This window comes from Geospiza fortis, unplaced genomic scaffold, assembly GCF_000277835.1.
Source record: "Geospiza fortis unplaced genomic scaffold, GeoFor_1.0 scaffold281, whole genome shotgun sequence".
In the NCBI taxonomy this organism is placed as follows: Eukaryota; Metazoa; Chordata; class Aves; order Passeriformes; family Thraupidae; genus Geospiza; species Geospiza fortis.
Window position 1 is genome coordinate 777,438 of NW_005054340.1, and position 23,369 is coordinate 800,806.

At 36.4% G+C, this 23,369-nt stretch overlaps 1 protein-coding gene across 1 annotated transcript in view; it reads right to left on the reverse strand.

Annotated features, from left to right (window-relative positions):
* Nucleotides 1-23,369, reverse strand: part of CTNND2 (catenin delta 2) — a 635,688-nt gene that overhangs the window by 367,977 nt on the left and 244,342 nt on the right. The window contains exon 3 of the mRNA XM_014307661.2: nt 20,213-20,325. Coding sequence (XP_014163136.2) covers nt 20,213-20,325 — 113 coding nt within the window. The remainder of the gene's footprint in view (nt 1-20,212; nt 20,326-23,369) is intronic.

Consider the following 23,369-nt stretch of genomic DNA (forward strand, 5'->3'; position numbering starts at 1 on the left):
ACTCCTTGACTGAGTGGTGTTTTAATATGGCATTTTAAAGAGGGTTGTTGGTGGTGTTTTTTTCTTAGAAAAAGATAAATAGATTGGAAAGAAAGCAGATAATATGCTTTTTGTAAATTATAGGTAGAAAAATACAATACCAAATTTTTATCTTTATCATCATCCAAGTACAGATACACAAAACCATATTAAAATTTGGAAAAATACTGAACTCATCCTAAAACAGATTTTGGAAAGATGAATAAAAGAAGTATGATCTTAGTGGTGCATTACCTACTGTATCTGCCTGTGAATATAATACTGATTATAACAGTTCACTGTTACTTTCTGATTTTTTTTCATTCTTCTGAGAAGGTCAGAACAAAAGAAGAAAACCAAACACATATCCAGTGTTTTTCCATTTGTCAAGAAAAACCTCCACAAGACATCTGACAATGTTTATTATCTGCTGAAAAAAAATGTCAGGGATTTGGGGAATTCCACCACACTTTTTAAACAGTGACTCCTCAGCTGTGCGAATTCTCAACCAGTAGCAACAGTGTCTTCTCTAAATAAACTCTAAATAAATGATTCTCCTTCAGGGTGTATTTCCATATTAGACTTAATTCAATCTAACAACAGGCGGAGGCCAGAGGGGGTAGACCCGTATTCTCTCTGCTTTTCTGACTTCTTCCCTTGAGTTAAATTTAGTAATTGTGCAGCTCTCTAGAGGCTCTCCTCAGCTTGCTGATCTGAGGGAAAGCTCGGAGGTTTTCATGAATTAGCTTTCCCTCCAAGCACGGAATGTTTAGTGTGACAAGCAGAACTCAGAAGAGGAAGCAGAAGGGGCACAGAAAAAGTGATGTGAGCATGAGACAATTATTGCTCCTTTCAGTGGCTGGCAGTCATCATAAGATGTTCTAAGGCTGCATCTATGGTACTCTTTTCAGTCCTAAGCAGTAATATCATTTTGAAGCAAATCCATGAAGTAAAGTCCCATTGGAATGGGTACAGTGCATGCTAACTAGATCCTTTAAGGAAGAAATTTAGCTGAAAACATTGTTCCAGAGGTAAACCAAATACTCACTAAACATTCATATGCCATCCAAAAGGCTCTTGAAAGGCTTAGGGGCTCAGAGCTACTTTCCAGTGCTTCTTATACTACACTGCAATGTGCAAGCTGACCAGGTGCTGCATTGTCTTAATGAAGATGAAAACCTTCATCTTTGAAGACCCTAAACCACCACTAGACTTTAGGGGTAGCAAAACAGACATGTCTCTGTTACAGAGATCCCGAGCTCATTTTCACACGGAAACACAGCACTTGAGCTTTGTTCTCATTTGGATACCCCCACTCACAGAGCCAGGATCATCACATGGGAGAATCCTTCAGGATAGAAGTCTTCAAGCCCCCAAGGACAGAAGACCCTTGTGAAGAAACATCCAGGGACACATCTTTGGTCTACTCAGTGCCCCACACTGTGCTGTGGATAACCTCCTCACTTTTGCCAAGGAATTGAGCAGAGAGGCTGGTATCAGTCTACTTACAGTTCCCAAAACAGTGAAGTAACTGATTGGGTCTAGAATCCATCCAGGGGCTTGAGTCACGAGCATCCAGAGATAGGGCTGGGAACAGACCTGAATACAAGCTGTAGTGCCTGTCCAAGAGGTCCATCCAGGAGAGAAGTTACCCATAATATATATTCAAGGTCCCCCCGGGTGACACAGCAATGCACACGGCTGAAGATATGGCTACCTACAATGGACATTCAGTGCTCCTAGAGGAAATGGGACTGGAAAAGGAACACCTACAAACTGGCTCTGTGCCCTTAGGACAGTGACATTTGGTCTCAGTGTCATACATTTTCTGGCTGAAAGCTAGTCCATGTGGAAAGACATGGAAAGTTTTCTAGAAACTTGAGCATTATTAGTGCACCATTCCATAAATTTATCTTGCGGGGGGGGGTGGGGCAAGGATACCCACACTCTTCATTTGTTTTCCATTGGCCCCTGAATGCCTTACCAATACTATGCTGACAGCAGACAAAGAATGCTATCACAGATAACTTAAATTGCTCTGGGTAGGGTAATGAAATGGAAATGACATTAAAGATACCGGTGTATAGGAAAGTAATGGTGACACATTCATTTCAAGCATGACCTGCCTATACGTTTATGGAGTAACATAAGCAAACTGAAAAGCGAGTTCTGTGTCACTGTCACTCTCACAGCCAGTCTGCGAGTGCAGTCATCCTGTACACATCTCAGAGAGAACAAATATATTGCCACTTGGCTGCAACACTTGGTAAAACTGACAACACTATCTATCAGAGAAGCAGTATACATTTTCTGCAGGTGAAGCACTGGAATACATTCAGAAAGGATTTTCAGGTATAATTAGTTCAGAGAACGCTTAAATAGTCCCCATTAAGTAATTCCTCGCCTTTTTATTTGCTACAGCTTTTTTTCTTTACAGGTACTCTCTAAAAATGTCTGTGAAAGCCTTATGTATATATTTTTTTATAGCTTTCATTGAAATGGGGTCATTCCTTAACACCACTTGCATTTTATTACACAGTTATCCTGTGTACAAGGGAACAATGACAGGTGCCTTGCTACAGTACATCAACTGTCCCCGTATGTCATTACCATGAGACAAGAGCAAGCATAAATTTAAAGTTTCACAGGCAAAACAGATTAAAACAATGAAAAATTCATAAGTGAAGTAAGAACTAAAAGGCACAGTTGGCTTCCACTTGAAAAGAACTTGGCTAAACAGGCAGTGATGGAGCCAGAACCAGACACCCAGAACTCCATGTCTGGACAACTGGTGGCCAAATGCAATGAGATTGTAAGGCACATAAAGCCAGTCACTACAGAAACCTTAAAGTTGCTTTTATTCCCCAAGTACCAGTAGAACAACTCATAGTATCCAAAATATCACAGTTTTGAATAAAATTGAGCACTATCTTTAATAGTTATAAACCATTTTGAACACTTGAGCTTTTAGGTTTTTTTACTTACAACATGTTTAAAATCTCAGAGAAAATCTGGAAATCAGTGAAGAACTCACAACAGACTTCCAAAGAATTGCCTAATATAATTTTCATTAATTGCAAACATAATTTTGATTCTGAGAAAAAAACTTCAGCTATTTACATAAAATATATTTCCTTTAGTAATTATTCTATAGCTCATGAATTTAGATGAAATATGAAAATAATCATATGCTGCAAAATTGAAAAAAAATTAATCTGAGCAGTAAGTCATTTCTTATAGTAATGTTGGAATATAGTAATAGTCGGAAATCCCTATGGTTGCCATAACTTTTAATAATGTAGTGAGCTTGTTTAAACTTATTTAAAAAAAGATATTTTGGGAAAATAATCACTAATTGCAATACCCAATGCAGTCAACACTGGCATTTGAAGGCATTTTGAACAGCATTCAGAAAGCAAGCAATGCCATTTCAGATGCTATATTTCCCATAAGAGGCTCTGTGTCCTCATGTATTTGAATCTTTTTTCTTAGTGTTAATAGCTTTGCCGCATGATGCTACCAAAAGGCCATCAAGATGCAGTGGAAAAGATAAGAGAAGTCACACTAACTGCGCTTACTGTCCTATCAAAAAAGTAAAGTAACTTTATACCACACTCATTGCTTCTCCCCTCTGTTGCCATTTCTTTCACTGCAAGCTTTCTGCTCAAAGAGAACTGGCCAAGGTTTTCCAGGCAGTAGTTCATGGTGAATCCTTCCCATCAGGCTTCATGCTATCACACTGCAAAACCACAGGCCTAAAAGATCCTAGTTATAGAAAGTCTCCAACTTCAAAATAAAGGAGGTATCACAGTGTGACAATCTTGGCAGAGTACTGATGCCACAGAAGAGAATGGCTGCCTTGGCAGAGCTGAATGCTTCATTCAATCCCTGCCCTTCCTCCATGCAAATAAAGCTCTTTTTTTCCTTTTTTTTTTTATTTCTTCTTCTTCTTTTCCTTCTTCTGTTTTCCCATTCCCCAGCACATGGGAACAAAAGAACTGAAAGAAGGAAATCAACTTGTCTCCACAGGGTACAGCACCTAGGTCCCTTCCTTTTAAAAAGAAGCATGACAATTCAGCAGAGAAGTAAAACTTCAATATTTATCTCTGTTCAAACTGTGTTATAAAAAGCAATTAAGATTTCAACTTTGGACCATAAAAATGGCCCATTACGAAATAACCTTGAATTTCTGCCCTGATGCTCTTTATAATCTTTTTCCTACAGATATTCAGGGGTCTCAAGTTCCACAATAGAGAAATTGTAATTTAATACATATTGTCTAAATTTAACTGTGACTGTATAGGCTGTTTTGAAGCCTCTGCTTTCTCTCGTAATTCCATCTTGCGAGAAGGACCAATGTCAACCCCATGCTGTAAGGCGGGGGTTTTGCTTGTTTTTTCCCATTTTGTTTTTCTTTGATATTAACCCTTAACCATGACATAGTAAGTTAAAGTAAATACAGAAGCAGAAGCAAATCTACAGAATGTACTTTTAATTATGGATTTACTACCTTTTGTTCTACTTCCACAGTTCTTCTCCATAAGAATGATGCAACATTTAAACAGGCAAAATCAAAGGTCATTTTCTAACTTCTTTACCCAAGAAATACCATTTAAATTAATGAGCAGTCAATGAATTGAAGACTGGCTGCAAGATGTGTATCTTCCACTAAAAGGCTTGCTGCCTGCTTACAAGTCACATTGCATGGTATCCCTCTTTGAGATTTGTCTGCAATAAAATGAAACATCAGTCAAAATGGGTTTATTGGATTAATTTTTTAATAGATCACTTGCAAACTTCAGCAACATTAGTGGAAGACTTTCAGACTCAGCAGTTCAAAGGAACCCAAGGCAGGAAGGCAAACACATTTAATTGAAAGTAAAAAAATTTGAGCTGCAATAAGTGCATGTGTTTGCATATAGTATTCTATTTATAGTGGCTACCAAGAAATGTAGCATGTAGTATTTCTGACAGACCTACATGGAAGTTCTTTTTTCAGTCAGATTGCTGACTGATCATCAGTCCCAATGAAAGCATTACCATTTTTTCCAAACTACACTATCTCTTGTCTTGTGTCCCCTGACTCTGACCCAGGAACCATTACTGAATTAGCAGAACATAGAGGGACCTATTATCATCATAAAGTGATGGAAAAACTAAGGGTACAAAGCAATTGATTGTTCTTGCAGAAGCAAATAACAAGATACCTCCAAAGCCAAAAGAGAAAGTGGTATGGAGATTCTAAAGAAAGTAGATTGGAAAATCCTGTATCTCCTCCTAGATTAGCTGAGAACCAGAGATGATCAACAGAGAAAAAAAAATCTCTGTCCTTTCAGACACACCTTGTTTTTCAGAGTAGGTTAATTGGTAAGGATTTGCAGTCATTAAGACTTCAGGGCTCTTGGGTCTTGAAACTCATGAATATGACATCACTCCAGTAAAATAAATTATTTACCTCATCAGACATTCCAGGGTGGCAAGACCATTGAATCATACAGAACAGATCCGTGCTCATCAAAAGGCCTACGCCTTTATAATATCAATAGAAAAGGAGAGAGAGAAGAAACTCCTATAAATATGACAAAAATTTAAAGCAGAACTGAAATGTAAAGAAAAATACAGAAGTGATTGAAAATACGAGATTTCAAAAAGTACAAAAATTACATTGAGAATATTCTTGTAGTTTCTTTGACATGAGATCTGCTGTACCTCACAAGCCAATTCAAGCCACTTGAACTCTGAACAGCAATAGTAACATCAAAACAACTTACTCCTGCATATAATTTGAACAAAAAAAGCAAAATAAACCTTTAAAATCCTATCTTAATAATTGGATTAGATTAAGAATATTTAGCATTATTACTGCTTAGCATCACTTAATGTAGTTTTAAATAACAAGATAGAGTAAAAAAAAAAATTAAGATCCAAAAAATTGTACCCCAGGCTGGCTGCACTCTTAAATAATGATGTGCTACTATCAAAACATTCAGCAAATGCAGTACTGTTTTTCACTAAAGTCAACATTAATGCACAAAGCTGTACATTAACTATAATATCTTTCTAAATGACTAGCCACAATTGTATCTCTTCACTATGTGTATCCTGCATTATTTTGAACAAAATAAAAGCAATTCATAACCTACATTTTCAGTAAATGCTTTAAATAATCAAAAATGCCTTTAATAATCAAAACCTGACAAGGGTTATATTATGCATGGTAACAGGGCCTTCTTTAAATTTTATTCATCAAGGGATAAAAATCATGCTTATTGAAATATCCTTGATGTTAGGCAGTTCCTGTCACAGATTATTTTAATAGCATGAAAAAGGGCATTTACTGTAATTATAAAAATATCCCTTTTTTGTTGTTGGGTCTTTCTTCTAAGCTGAATATAAACTATCATCTAAATTCACTACAAAGGAGTAAAGCAATATAGTACCAGTGTCTCGCTGTAGAAACAGAGATTAATATTGAAACAGTTGTATATTCCAAAGTCACTAAAATATGTCCATTTTTAGGTTTTATTAGTAGAGTTGACTATAGAAAGATTTACATGGATTTAAAAACCAGTTCAAAATCAGAACAAAAGCGACTTGCAGTACAATTAGATTCTTATAGTGGTAGTACAAAATCCTCTTCAGATTACTGCCGAAAATAAAGACTCAAGGAAGGTGAAATTCTTAAAGTCTTTCTCTTCAAATATAAATACAGTGCCTTCTTAAATATGGCACTAAGTGAGAACCCTATGAGGATCTAAGTTAGGAGGAAAGGAAAGGAGAAGAGGTGGATGAGAAAATACCCAGTAATAAAAGTCCTAGTCTTCTGACATCTAAATGGAGGTATTTTTTACATCATAAACAAAAGCTGGGAAACATAAATGCTGCTACAGAAGCTGTTTCAGATTGACTTCTAGAATCTACTGCATAAAGTACACTCCCCTTTTCAAGAGCAGATTTATAAACACCATTATGTATGGATAAACTAGATCTCTGGCTCATTTCTTCAACACGATTAACATGGACTGGATGGAAGAAATCAGAAAGCTTTTTGTAAAAGCCTTTCATAAATATACAGAGTTCCTTATGCCCTTATGTTCACATATCCCTAAGCAGCAACATGTAATAGATTGTGATGCAATATATTTAGCAGACTAAGAAAGTGGAGATGATGATTACTTCAAATTATTAAAAGGGTCTTCTCATCAGGAATTTGCAATGATTATTTCCTCTTAACAGCTACATTTACCAATTTACATCCAATACATTTCATTGACAAATTATTTGGCCATGAGCTTCCAAAGATCTGCCAGAGCTTTCAGTGAATCAACAAGAAGGGGAAAATTGGATAGCTGAACTACAAAGCACTGATTATAACCGAATGGGTCCTATGAGTGCAATAAAGAAAATTCTTGTAATGCTCTCTATCTACTAGTCTGGTGTTCTGACTAGAAGTGGCTCCATATAGACTAACACTGTCAGATCGATGTTGCTGAAATGCTGTTCCTGTGTTAGCCTGAAGTGGTTGAAATGGGTTTAGATTTAAATACTACTTACAATTGGTTTTTAGAATAAACAAATTTATTCATGAGTGATATAAAAGTGAAAAGGAATGGTATAATAGCATCCCAACTATACATGCCTCAGCTTACAGAAGGAAACTTATCCCAGTACAGGCAATACATGCCTTTAAGGACAAGATCCCTTAAGTACTGGGAGCTACACACAAAGTGTGGCATGAACCTACTGTAAAGATAACTGTACACATTATTCAGTAAACCCATAACCTAGGCCAAAAATTAAAATATTAATGACATCTTTTTTACACTGTGAGAATGGGGGGAAAAGGCAGTGAAAGAAGGAGGAGAAGAAGAAAACTACAACTTTGATGTGGCTGCTGCTGCATTCCCTTTGCAGTGCCCAATACTGTGAAAGGAGGACTACAGCTCTCAGATGGTTTAAGTGAGGGGGAAACTCCCATCTGCCCATCTACAGCTCCCTTGCTTATCTTGCCAGCACTACTGTCTTGCACACCTTTCTTGCAGAGCCTGACCTAAAGCAGGACTGCTTCTAAAAGGCTTCAATCAGACTCCTCAGCAGAAAAGTTATTACTGTGAGATTAGTCCTCCATCCCAGCACTCTCCAAAGTGGTATGCAGATACCCCAGGAATTCCACAAGACGAGTTCCTGGAGTGCAGGAAAAAATTCTTTTTGCACCATTAATACATAAAAGAAACATCTTTTTATAAAAAAATTGCGTTTACTTCATTTTTATCTCATACTTTTTTAATTTCTGGGCGTTTTATGGTTCATAAGGTTCATAATATAGTAATACAGTAGTACACAAATGTAATGGATAAATAAATAACCATATATTGTGGGTGCATGCTCAAAAATGTTTTACTGATAGGGGTTCATTAACAAATAGGCTTGGAGAGCAGTGTCCAAACCCAGAAGGAAGCCTGGAAATACTGGCCTGAATCCATAGAACCTACTACCAAGTTAATCCTCTTGAAACTGTGGATTCAATGGTGGGGGGAGGAATGCCATTGCTGTGAAGCTCACTGAAGTCCCCCTGAAACTTAAACTCTTCTACCAACAACTGGTGCCCTTTATTTTTTTTATGCTTTTTCTGATAAGCTTTGAAGCAAGCATTCTTATCCAAGCTAAAGATATTCTTTTCAGGTTAGCCACTGGCTCCTGCTAGCCATTCATGAATAAGTCAATAAAGTCAGTAGCTCTATTGGGAACATTTAAGGTAACTTTCATACGATATTTGAAATTAGGCAAACTTCACACTGTATTCAGTTCAATATGATATCTATCACAGCTGCACTCACAGCCAGCTTCGTGATAATCTGCATGTTGAAGACTTTCAAGAAAAAATTCAGAAAGTAGATTTAAATGAAAATATAGGTATATAATCTTGATCTAGTTAAGATAACAGAACAAACATAAATGCAACATTTGTACTAAATTTTCCTTTTCTATACGTGGGGAGTTGGGGTATATTGCTCTACAGAGAGAGAAGAAGCAGTGCACTGATGTGTGCAAAAGTTTTGGGGTTTTGCTTGGTTTTGGGATTTTTTTTTTGGTTGGTTGGTTTTGGTCTTTGGGTTTTTTCATTGTTTGTTTATACAAACAAGCAGGATAGAGAGCAAGGTAAAAACAGAAGGGGTAAAGGAAAGCCAGCAGGAGGCACAGTATTTATTCACAATTAGCAATAGCTGAGAGTACATCTATGAGCTGAAAGCATGAGAAATTTAAAAGCTACTCTAAGTTTAACGTAATAAAGTCTATAAAATATTCCTTAACTGCTGAAGTGGCAACATGCCTCGAAAGCATCTAAACTTAGCCATTCAAAGTACACTGCTATTCAGTTCTGAGATGCCAGTGGAATAGAACTGTGTCCATTCATGCCTTTCATGGAATTCAACTAAATATACTAGCAATACTTCCTGAGCCCTTCTAGTAGGCGAAATACTTGAGTATCAAAGAAGGCATAGCTCAGTTTCCACTACAGAACAGTCACAGTTGCGGCAGCATCAGTAAGACGTTCATGTCAATCCAACAGAAAAGTATACAGACAACACAAAGGATAACTGGGACCAATGATCACATATGAGCAAGGAGAGAATACCTAATAATTAAGAGCAATAGAACAGTCAATTTCTAAAGTTAGGATAAAATAACAGAAAAAAACACTACCCCCGAATTGTTTTCTAAGTGAATTGATAAATTTTTAATTTGCTATATCAAACACTACAGCTAAATACAACAAAGTTCATCTTTTTTTTATCAAGACAAATCATGGCAAGATACAGGATCCACTTTTGCTCTGACTGCAGAAATTACTACTTCCAAGAGGAGTGTATCTTTGAGAGCTGTGACTACTGGGAAGTTTGCAACTTCCACCAATACATTTCTGTTGAAAATCAGTTTCTTAAGATTGCATTGGAAAACAACTATGCTTTTATTAAAATCAAGAACCCAAAAAAAAGCCACCTTAACAGAAAAATAACTTGCTAGGGACAGATAAAGTAGCCAGGATGAGGGTTTGGCTGGGACCTTTAGTAACTGTTCCCATATCTGCACTGAAAGGTGAGCAGGACTTGCCAAAGCAAGGAAGTACTGAGAGCAAGAGGTAACAGCTTTACTTGCCAATATACAGTGTTTAGTGATTTAGGTGGAATTTAAATTTAGGCAGGGTTGAAGAAGAAAGATATCAAAAGAGTGGATGCTCAAGACATAATTCAAGGTTGTCTACACAAGGTCAGATGGTGAGAAGCACAAGGTAGGGGTGGTAAAGGGAGAGAAATTAGCATGCCTGACTTTATTTCAAGTTCTTTGAAATATTTCTTTGAAACTCAACGTGACACTTTTTTTTTCCCCTCAAGAAAGCAGTAAGATAGGCTTTGTTTTTAGTGGTGAAACACACACAGGAAGAAAAGGTATAGCTGGAATTCTGGGACACCTTCAGCTGGTTGCATTTTGACTTAGTCCTTGTACAAATGCATTGTTACACAACTTCTGTTTCATGATCACTTCATTTCTAAACTGCTTGAGGGATAAGACATGCTTGTCTGGAGGGACACTGTTGTTTACAGGACCAATAGATTTCATAACTTGCAAAATGTGCATTAGGAAAAGAACTGTCTGTCTCCTTGTAATAGCTGAAGGCAATCCAATGGAATTGTACCTGTGGAATTGCTCTCCCGCCTAATGCTGCTAATGGAAAGATTCATTTGAATCCCTGTCAGATATTCTTTGTTTCTTATTTCTCTGTACAGCCTTCCAGACATGCAGGGATCCTAAAAACCGATCAGGAACCGCTGCACAGATGTGATGACTGCTTATAGCAGCAAATGAAGCCAGTAAGATCTCCTCAGCAATTACTCTGAGATTTCTCAGACTGAGTAGCCAGGATAAAAGGGTATTTTCAACTTGAGCCTTCGATCCTCCAGCTGTAAGGAAAGAACACAGCTCCCTGACTCCTCTGCCTTAGCCACCTCTTCTGCTCTTCTCTGCTGCTGTTTTTTCCTCATCCTTCTTCAACCCACTCCTCACTTCTCAAGTCTCCAATTTTGACCAATCTACACTTTATAGATTGAATCTGAATTCTACCAGATGTCTCATCCACATTTTGAACAATGGTTCCTCCTCTCTAACTTTCCCCCATACATGCATTAACTGGGATGTTAAATGCAGCTGGAAATCTGCTTCTTAACCTCTTGCCACTGCACTCAAAGGACACCTCCTTACCCTGACAACATGGAAGGAAGGATGGAACAACACTGAAGAGACTAGACTTCCCTCCAAGCTCCAGTATTCTGCCCCCACAGTAGGTAGAAGACAAAAAGCACTGTAGGAAAATAGGGAATTATCTCCATAACTCTGTGCAAAGGTATGTTTCATTACTCTGATAACAGCAATGTCTTTTGGTGCAAATTTATAAAACAGCAAGAAAGTTGCTTAGCTGAAATTCCCTTCAAAACCTCAGTATGTGCATTTTGGAAAGGAAATACTCAACCTGGAAGGTGCACCTTACTAAAATAAGGAACAACTGAAATCCTGGTTCTATACAAAGCACCAGGCAACTTTGATGACAGCACTTTGGTCTCTGTCCACAGTTTCTCAGAACCAACTCCTTGAAAAACCTTGGATACCTTAATTCTGTTTCAATGTTTGATGTCGATTGCCCATGGCCATTTTTTACTGGCACCATGTTACAGGATTTGTTCTCAGCTGTATTCTACATCTAAGATATCAAAAAATCACTATCTAGTACCTTTGACTCACAAGCAGTAAGCACTAGAAATGAGCATTCCTGGAGAAGTTTTATCAAACTTGCCTTCAAGCACTCTAAATTCAAGAACTTTTAATAATAAGGCACTTTCAGTATATTCTCAATTTTGTCTTCCTCCTAATCGACCCAAAAACATGCTGACATACAATAAGGAAGGATAGGAACAAAAAGAATGCTGTCAAATTACTAAAGCAGTGCCCAGCAAGGAGAGCTAGAAGGGCTGTAGAGAAATAGACTCGTCACTTGTGTCCCATTCTTGATAGATATTCTACATATCCTTAAGTTTCAAATGATAGTTTTTATTATTGTGTCCTTGGGCAAACTACTACAGTGCTTATCAACTCTTTATGATAAACTGAAGTGTCCTGATATTTCAACAAACAGCTTGTGAACAGCAGGCTGAACACAGAACCTTACTTTGCAAGACATAACCAAGTTTTACATTAACAATATGTTTTCTAAGATCAGCAATTCCATGTATATTTCATATTAGCCATACCCAAGTGTCAGGCTTTCAAAAACACACTGAAATTGTGAATACAAAATTTGGAAACAGTTTTCAAATAACTTATTAGTATGCCAAAAATGCACTAAGGTAGAGAATTTACTATTAAGTATAGTCTTCATTGGCCTACGTATCAGTTAAAGTTGATATGTAAAGTATTTTTCTGTTGTCATTTTGTGGTTTTGCTTATGTTCTTTTTCATGTATTATACCTGTATGTTCTGTATTAATAAAACAGAACACATAATGAAAAGCTTGAGAGGGAATATAAGTGACAATTGGCAGCCCCATATAAGACTTTCAGACTTTAAGACCCTTTCTTAGGGCAGAAAAATGTCCATATCCTTACTGACATATCTTCTCTTTATGAAATTAAATGAAAATCTGATACTTGATTCCATTAACATGCCAATGTAATGAGTTTGGCAATGCTGAATATTACTGTGTTACTCCTCCCATGGAGATGGTGTCCCTGGAGGGTATTCAGCAAGCAGAAAAAGAGGAAGAGTATCTGTAGAAAGGGTGTTTTAAAAGTCCTGTTGGAGCTTGTGCCTTCAGAGATAGATCTATCTGGGAATTACATGATCCATACTACTGCTGTAAAAGATATGGATGTACATTAAAAAACAAAATTACACCAAACCTGATTGTTTGGACAAATGCCGGAAATTTGCCTTTCAGCAACAGAAGCTAATCTACTCCAAAACTATGAAACCAGTTAGTTTCTGGGAGAGGATAAGAAGACTAATCTAATAAATGTTTTCTTGACATATTTCTTGTGGAGAACCAGAACAAAGAAGCTACAAATATTCCAGTAATAGAAATACACAAAAAAATTGGTCAACTTTTGACTTCATCTCATTTTTTTGCTCCTGTACCAATTCCTTATCTCAGTATTTTTTAAACCATTTCCTTCAACACTGGACATACTATAAACTGAGTACAAACAAGCTCAAACTTAATCTAAAATCAGATTGTTCAGAATTATCAGATAACAAGTCTGATACTTTAATCCAGTAAAATGTCATTCTTCAGAATATAATTAAGTAGGCACATTACCAGTATTAATTGTGTCAACTGTTCCAGCCATAATTTATTTCCTAGAGTGACATTTTCTTCAAATCTTCTTCTATTGATGGATTCAAACTAACTTATTGACCAAGTCTAATAGTATAGAGAGTTCATCACATTTCAGGTCTCTAGGTGTCACAATCAAAAGATCAAGAGGTACCAATTACAAGGTGATACTGAAGTATTGAAAATATTATCCTCAGTATTTCCCTGGGTTCTAAAACCTTTTCTCTGACTCAAACACTCTTATATGTGGTGGTAAACACAACACCAGGAATTTGATGTCAAACTGTATAGGAAATTAGGCCTGGAAATTAGATACACAGTTACAACAACAATCAGAATCTGCCCCCTCTACTTCCGGACAACTTATTGTATTCCACAAAATTCTGGTTTCCAAGATTTAGAATCAGAGAAATATAGAATGTGCTGAGTTGGAAGCAACCCACAAGGATCACTGAGTCTCCTGATTCCTGGCCCAGAGCATGACACCCAAAGAGTCACACCCTGTGCCTGAGAGCAAACACTTCTTGAACTCTCAGGCTTGGTGCTGTGACCACCTCCCTGGGGAGCCTGTTCCAGTGCTCAACCACACTCCAGGTGAAAAACCTTTTCCTGATATCCAACTTAAACCTCCCCTGGCTCAGAGCTTCATCTTGTTTTGAGCCTTATCACTGGCCACAAGAGTGAAGAGATCAGCACCTGCCCCTCCACCTTCCCATCATGAGAAGTGCCTAAATGCTGTGATTGGGCATGGAAATAAGTAGCCCAATTTTCAGAAGTGCTTCCAGCTCTTTTCAGAGGGATTCCAGCTATTACCTAGCTGGGAACACAGCACAGCGACTATCAACCATCAGCTAGCAATCCTAGCAAGCCAACAAAGTCACAAACATTTTTTGTGATAGCTCAGTCGATTATTGGAAAAGATGAATGGCATGGGGAAGAATCCCTCAATGACTGAGTTAAGCTCTAGGCTGAAAACTGACATGGGAAAAAAAACAAACAAACGTCAAAACAACAAAACAAATCAAACCAACCTTTTAAAAAGTGGCAAGCATTAAACCCACATTGTTCATTCTAAATTATGGTCTGACAAAGGCTGCTTCAGTTTCTTTTTTCTGAGATAATACAAATGAACTCCTTAAGGATTCTCAATGTAAGAAAAATACCATCTTTTCAACTTTTTTTAAGAATATCTCTGTGTTTTGCTGTTTTGTTTAGGGTTTTTTTTTGCAGTGGTGATGTTTTTTAAAGGTATTTTTTTTTATTCATGCCTTCCAGAGATAGCAAAGAACTCAAATAATGCAAACACTTCAATGAAAACCTTCTGGTACAACAAACTCATGCACATTTTCCCATTGTTTTGTTCTAATTGAATGCTTCCTTCTAGCTAACTTCATTTTCATTCTGGCTTAACAGCATTATAACCAAAACTAGGTTTCCTAGCAAAAAATGGTAGGATGTTTTTAATCTCTTCTACCTTGAAACCCACAACATATTTTTACTAGAATGTTCTGCTTTATCACAAGCCCACACAAAGTTTTGCACAAGATCTACAAATATATCTGATAGTACCATGATTAACCCTGACCAAACTCTCTTCAGGAGTAGAGCAATCTGCATATTTTTGAAAGGTTCTGCCTGACCTGGTCACTTATAGCAACATAAAATCACAGTGAGATAAAGGCAGGAGGGGAAAAAAACAACAAAAAAACCCCTACAAAATGTTCTCTTATCACAGCTAATTAATTCTGACTTGTAGAATTTGTGACTAATATTTTCAGAATCTTACATTTTCAAAAACCTGCATGCTTTTATTGTCATTTTTAATTTTCTTTCAGATAAACCTTTTTAATAATTCAGTTGACAAAAGTTCATCCAAGTATGAATTGTTAAGCTTTACACAATCCACAATGATGAACAACAGTGTGAAAAAACTTAAAATTTATTCAGCTTCTGAACTACTAAGTAAACACACATTACAGACTGAGATTAATTTTAAGCTACAACATTTGCTGACAAAAGTTTAGTAAAATCTTCTCTTCCCGTTGGTGAAATGTCCAACTCTTTAAAGAATATCACTTTTTAAAATCCTGGTAAAAATAGCCATGCTATTGGCTTGTTTTTAAAAAATAAGTACAAACATTATAATTGGCATTTTCATAGCTAATAATAAAATCCTTTTTAATTCTGCTCTGCAATAATTGTTGACTTTTTTTTAAAGTTAGCTTTCTAATTTACATTTAATTAAAAGGATTTTTAAATTTTTGTTTTCAAGTTAGAAGCTTTCCAGTAGCATTTGGAGATACTACTGTAAGCATACCAATGTGAAACAATTTAACACATTTAACTGATAAATCTTGAGTTGACAAAGAACCACAATGCAGGCTAAACTATTTTCTAACATGTACTGAAATCTATGTTCAATATGTATGATGGTGTATAATTTTTACTTGAAAGCTGCAGTGTTTTTTCCACAGGACTGTTGATCAAACTCTGCATGAAAAACCCCTGTTCTGTCCTCATGATATGACAAACATATCTTTGTCTCTTGGCTTGTATTTTGCTCCACAATCCATACTAACCATGTACTTTTCAACTTTAATACCTATATTCTTATTTTAACACCCACATTCACAGGCAAAAGCAAACACATTTTCAGTTCAGGTAAGAGAGGGATTTTTTTTTTCTGAAATACTTGAATAGAATCACAGAATATCCTCAGTCAAAAGGGACCTACAAAGATCATCAACTCCTGGCACTGCACAGGACAGCCCCAAGAATCTGACCATGTGCCTGACTTATCTAAATGCTTCTTGCATTCTGGCAGCCTTGATGCTATGACCACTTCCCTGGGGAGCCTGTAATTTTATGGGAAAAAAGAATATAGAATACTAATACAATTCTATTCCCAGGACTTATGAAGAAATAGTAATAAAAAAACACAGGAAAATTTAGGTGGGAACACAGAGACCTTATTATTTCTACAGATAGAAACTCTAGAATCTATCAGTGCAACCTGTGACAATGTTTAACCAAATTCATTCTGAAAAACACCTTACACCTAATTAGAATGTTCTGTTTCCCACTTCCATCTGTCACCTATCATTCTACCCAATGCACCTCTGAGAACACTCTTGCCCTGTCTTCTGTATGTCCTTCTTTACCTGGTTGCAATCAGAAGTTGGCCCCTCCTGACCCTTCTCTTGTAGTTAAAATCCCTTATTTCCTCAGCCTCTTTTCACACCCCAGGTGCTCCCTGGCCACCTGCCTTCCTGGCAGCCCTGCACAGAACCTGCTCCAGAATGCTGATGTCTTTTCTATAGAGGGATGCCCAAAACTGAATAGGGCACTGAAGATGTATCCCTTCAAACAGAAGGGATGAATCATTTGTCCTGATCTCTTGGCTACACTTTTGCTGCTGCAGCCCAAGGTACAGCTGGCCTGTGCTGCAAGGATGCTGCTGACTCAGAATCACTGAGTAAGTATCACAGTAATTCAGACAATCACTTAGGTTGGAAAAGACCTCCAAGGTCCTGAAGGTTTTTTCCTACAAGGCTGTTTTCTATCCCTGGCTGTGTTGTAACAAGGGGATACTCCATCCCAGATGCATTTGCAAATAATTTATGAATTTCAACTTGATAAGGTTCCATTCAGCCCACTTCTCCAGTCTGTGCAGGTCTAGGTTCCAGCAGCCTTGCCTCTTATGAGGCTACTGGATTTGACAATCCTTAAAATTAACTATCTAAAAAGACCATATATCACTTCACAATAAGTAGCCTAAATTACATAGAACACTGACAGCTGTACAGGAAAACTGTAATTGCTATTTTATTTACTTGACCAACACAGCAGCAGTTGTCTGCCTATGCCACAATGCATCCCAGTTATTTCTTCAATGTTCTTGAAATTAAGGATCTTATAGGTTTATCAATTAGACTTGCTGTACTTTTATTTTCAGTGAATTTGTGAAAATTGTAGCTAACTAAGGAAAATATAATTTTCCTGGTAATACAGTGCGAATAACATAGGCATTTCTGAAGGACAGAACTTTACTGAAAAAAAGAATGTACAAAGCAGTTATGTTTTGTACACTATTTAGTTTATTAGACTGTATTTTTGCTACTTGCAAGATACAGAAACGTCATCATATTGCTTCAGGCACTCAGGCACAAATGCCAGTCTATTCAAGAGACTTTCAACAACTAAGGGCACATCACTTCTACCAATTTCAGTAGTGAGTAGAAATTCAGTTGAGAAAAAGTCTCCTGCCTGACCAATTTGCAAACAATTTGTTCAAGGAATAAAAGTAGGCTAGGCTTGAGCAATGCTCCTCAGTTCGAACACTAAGGCTTTTTCAAAAAAAACACCCAACCCAAAACAACAAAAAAAATCCCAAAGAAACTGCTCAAAACAGTGATAAAGACTATGAAACAGAAATTTAAATTTTTAAGGATTTGCTAACAGTACATTTCTTTAATATGTGCTTAAAATTATCAGAGACTGAAGAACTCCAAATGCTGGCATCTAATTCCCTCCCCCCCAGTACCAAAGGGAGTGACAGATTTTGACAGCTCTGGCCCAGAAGGAATAAGCACTTCAGCCAGAGGAATGGAGTAGCATGGACCATGACTTGTCTCCTTATGGAATGTATCATGAAATTTTAATACTCAGCAGGCTGAGTAATGAACTGTTCAGTATCTGCCAACAGGGAAACTGGGGAAGGAAAGAGTTCACAAGTTTTGTCCTAACTCATGGTCTAAACATTTTATTCAGTTTTATCAGAAGCGACTGATTCTGCCTTTGGTTCACATCCAAGTACCTGTTCCTGAAAAGAATGCACCCAAGTCCTTTTTAGCAAAATTCCTATTGAACACAGCCCCCAATCCCCTACAAAAAAAAAAGACTACAGATTAAGTATATGTCAAGAATACAATGCTAAAGAAACTTTCTCAAATCTGGATGACCACTGGAAAGTCAGCACAGCAGTCAGAAAAATATCTGACTGCATTTTGTATTTGCGTTAGTTCTAAGCCCCTCTAGTGAGGATTTAGAATTTTTTTGGCAGAAGATTACTCATTTAATATATATGGGATAAACAACAACCCAACAACAACAATATTAGATTATTATTTATTTCCTCTTTACATCACTTGTCAAGTCTAAGGACAGCTATCTAACTGTAAACTTTCAATGTTATTTTCTACAAAACAGTATTTCAGGTATTTCTTAGTATGTATTTAGCTTAAATGCTAGAAACTGCATATGTAAAACATCTCAAGGCCAATTACTGACATCAAGAATTTGCTTAAAATCTCTTCTGTTATACTATTCCGTTATTCTGTTATTCACAGACAGATTAGCAGTCCAATTATTAAACTTCTTGAATAACTGGAGTCTCAGAACTCATTCCAAGTCATCTGTCCTTGATATCACTCATAACTCAAAAGTATAAATTTATCAATAAGAAAAAAGTTCACCAAGGAAACATTGCCTGCACAGCAAGAAATTTCCCAACCTTCATACTACTGACTGGAATAATCCCAAAATAACAGCATAATTTAAACATACCTCAGTATTACTCAAACATATTGCAGATAACTTTCTTGAAATGCAGTCATACCATTTTTAAATTAAAATTTAAAGTGCTAGAGAAGCAAACTTGATGCACCAATATAGACCATGCTTAAATAATTTAAGTCACTTTCTCTAATGTTAACAAGTCTAGATGGTGACATTATATAAAACAAGAGTTTATCTAAAGGAGTTAATTCTCACCAGATTTATTAAGAATGCTTACATTTAAGTCAACTTTGCATACAGCTTCTTCTGAATTAGTGAAAGATTTTTCTGACTTCTGCCATTTTTAATTGACCTTGCATTCCATATTTGTGTCACATCTTTGGCATTCTACTGAACAGTTATTTCTTACTTATGGAAAAATCATTCACTTGATTGAAGAGTAGTTTGAATCGCTTAAACTGAGGAAGTGATCAATGCTTTTTGTATTTTTGCTACTATTATCACATAAAACTTTGCACTAAGCTTACCATGTTATACTTCATATTATCTCTTCATATTTCCACTGATAAAAAAAGAACACATGCCTATACAACTTATTTCTTTCTCAATTCTTGAAACTCAAGTACCATCATCTTCCATTTATTAGGTTCACTGAGAAAACAAAGAAACACATTTATCAAGAAGCTAAAAAATGAAAAGTCTTCATTTCCATGAAATTCACCAAGATATCAGTTTCCTTTTGTTACAATTTCTTAAATAAAATTGTCATCCTCCAAACAACGGACCAGAAGAATTTCTTAAAGTAAACCAATGTTTAAACAAAGAGAGAGACTTATATCTCGTCATGAAGATGTAAGATACACCTGACATTTTGAAGATAGCTTTACGTAATTCATTCTAAACCTTTTAATACCTTGAATGATAAAATTATGGTTAAATAGGTTCACAAAACTTATCAATACATCTCTGCAATTAGGAAGCTAAAAATCTTCAGCTGAAAATTACAGCTGTATTGGTGGTGGAAACAAGTTGCTGATAGTCCATTCAAGCTTCAGGAAATCAATGAATTCCAAATGTGACTACTATTTTGTTATTGAACAAAGAAGATACAAAATTGCAAGAAATTTTCTTTTTAAAAAGCAGTTCATAATGCTAATTTTCAAACTCCACTAAAATCTCACATTCCCTAGTGAATATGATTTTTATAAAAAAAAACCAAACTTGTTCTTGGTGATAATTCATAACAGCAACAAAGTTTACTAATTATAAAGATATCAACAATTTGTACATTACCTAATGCTGCTCATGCTTCCAGTTTCTGATCCAAGCTTACATCTCTCCAGCTGGCTCGCCACAATCTGACGTTCAGCCTCAAGTTCTCGAGTCAGTCTCTCAAACTGCAGTTCCTGAAAAAAGTAAGTTAAACCATTTGCTTTGACTTCTCTTGAGATTAAGAAGGAATTTCAGCACATAAAAATGAAATTTGTGCAAGAATTATTAGCCTAATATCTTATAACAAAGTTTTCTTTTTTTTCTTTTTTTAACACATTCAAAGTTCACATTTTTGTGATGACACCTACTTGTTCCTTCATTTATTTTAATGATGTATGTCACAGAATAAGACTGTTTATCAGGAAAGGAAATTCTAAATATATTAAATAATTTCACCTACAGAGTTTATGCAGATCTCTCAGTAACACAGAGATCTTAGCAAACTGACGTGTTGTAAGTGTGATAGGACAACTTGTGTTACTGATAAAAAATATGCTAAGTTCTGTGGATAATCTAATTTAAGTTTCAGCACTTATAAAGATAACCATCACAGTATACACCAGTGAAATAAACTGAATGGAAGGTGTGCTGATTTGGCCTGAGCACAACTTAATTTCTGCAGTTAATGATGTGCAGAAGGGAAACTCAAGTAGTTTTGGACAAAAGCTGTGCTTAAAAGCCTACCACTAATTTAATTTATTTTCTTTTATTCCATCAAGGAAACCAAACCAGTCCTACTAGATAAGATTTATCCATGGAGCTTATAAAGGTACTTATAAAGTGGCTTTTTTATAGACAAAAGATTCTTTTTTTATTTAGAAAAAAAAGGAAAACCAATATAATTAAAATCCCCACCATTTCTCAATGGGCTACATTCCTCACATATTGTGGCACTAGTTTTATCAAATAAAAAATTAAACACCTCTAGGGAGTTATGGTTATTGTATATTTGTCAAGTGTTGCTGCCCTTTCATTTTGATTAGTAACATTGCATCATTTTCACAGGTAAACAAAAACATCTCTTCTGCCCTTTTATTTAGGTTTGTTGAAGGCTCAAGGAGAAATATCTAAAGAATCCATTTCGTAAATAATTCCCTTATGCACACAAATGAACCCATTATCTCTTTCTCCCTCTATTTTTTTCCAAAACGACCCCCGTGTAATGCAGAGGTCTGGGAGGGAGTCCCTTGAATAACTCCCCAGCAAGGTCCTGCTGGGCAGAACAGCACTGGAAATTACTTGAGTCATGACTTATGCCCACCAAGGGACATTGAAGGACTTAATATTTGAGAAAAAGGAAGAAATGGTAGAAGTAGAGTAGGATTTGTAAATATTCATTCTAAGTCCTACCTACAACTTCTGACCAAGTAATCAAGGGTAAATAAAGGCCTGAAATTTTTCAAATCTCTGAAATGAGGCAAATGATAACTGAAATGTTATCATTTGCCTCATAGAAGGAGCTAGCTGGTCATCATTCTGCCTAATCCAGCTGGATCACTCCTCTTTGTTTCTCTTGCTATTGTCACGGAATAATTTCTGCCCTGCACTATGAGTAAAGGGTTATATTCTACATAGGTTATATTCAGCATGAAATAGCCAGTGAATACTTAAAAGGCCATTGACTATGTGACAAAGCCTGCTTAAGTGTGAATTTATTACTCCAAACAAATCTATACAGAGTACAAGAATACCACTGAAAGTCAGATTGGTGTAAAGACCAAAACATCACTGTTCATTAAATGTCAACACTGCTGTAGTAATCAATAGTTAATAATATTCTCTGCACATTTTTGTAGTGTTGCAGCAACATCTTTTTCACTGTTTTCTGAAGATACGATTAACAAAAATCACCTGACAATAATCATCTATTTCATATATGCCTCCTTCACAGAGAGCATTTCTCTCACCCAGAAGAACTAATTGCCTGAAAAGCTGAAGAGACAGTTTATCGGCTTTCCAAGGGTTATTATTCAAATCCAGATCTTGTTTGCATAAAATAAAACCCTTAATGCAGAAAGGATTGTATTAGAAATATTACTAAATTGTTGAAGAATGAAAAATCAAAGTGGTACAGTATTTGCTATGCCAGCATGCTTAAATCAAAGTAAGCCTGGAGAAATTTTGATAGTATAAAACACCCAAGAAGATCTAACTGAGCATTATGTTTACTTTCAAAGTACCAGCAGAACTTCAACGGCTATTCTGTGCCACTGCAATTTTTAAGCCACTTGAGTCTATCTCAACAATGCAAATTGAGGTGTTTAGCATAGATTTTCACCCAGTCACTTCAGCTCTCACCATCCCAGGTGAGGCAGGTCAGAAGTGCTCTTTGCCATGGCTCAGCACAGGCACTTGCCTTACCTGCCTAGTGAGAAGGTGCAGCTGCGCCCTCAATGCTGCTGAGAGAATGTTAAGCACCAAGAACTCGGGAACAAATGCCCAACACTCTGTATGTTGTCCACTTGCCTTTTCCTAGACAAAAAGTGCAGCTCCTTGTGTTCTTTAAGTCTAGTAGGGGTGCAAACAATTGTTCTCTAGTTTCTCCGCTTTGTCCATGCTATTCCAACCCAAATAAATACCTCAATCCTATTTTACTGAAATACTTCAAATGCCTCAATCCTATTTTACTGAAATACTTCAAGAGTAAATATTATTCTGCCTTTTTTTTTTTTTGTTATTTCTTTAGCTCTCTGGATCATATGTCTTCTCATACCTTTTCTATGCTTCCTATTCTCTTCCCTCAGTTAATCACTCTGGTTGACAACTTTTCCAGAAACTTCTGCATTTCCTCAACAAACACCCTTTTGCTATGATTACTGGTTTTTTTTTCTCATTATTCTAGTCTCCAAAATATACTTTTCTACTCTTCACTCTGTCATTTAGGTTTTTTCCTACTTACAGCTTTCTGTTCTCTTCTGCCTTCCATCTTTCTTTCATTTCCTAGCGTATTTCATGACTCATCCTCCACTAAATCTCTTTCAGTCCTATTACACAGAGTGCTACTCCAGCAAATGCCCTAAATTGATTGGTTTAAGGAGTTTCTCTCATTCTCTCTCTCCCTGGTTCCTTATTGAGGAAACTCTTCTTTTCTTAAGATGTACAAATTGATGTTTTCTGGTTTCACTGCCCACATAATTTAAGTCCTGCCCTGCAGAGATGATTAGGAAAGGGCAGTTGT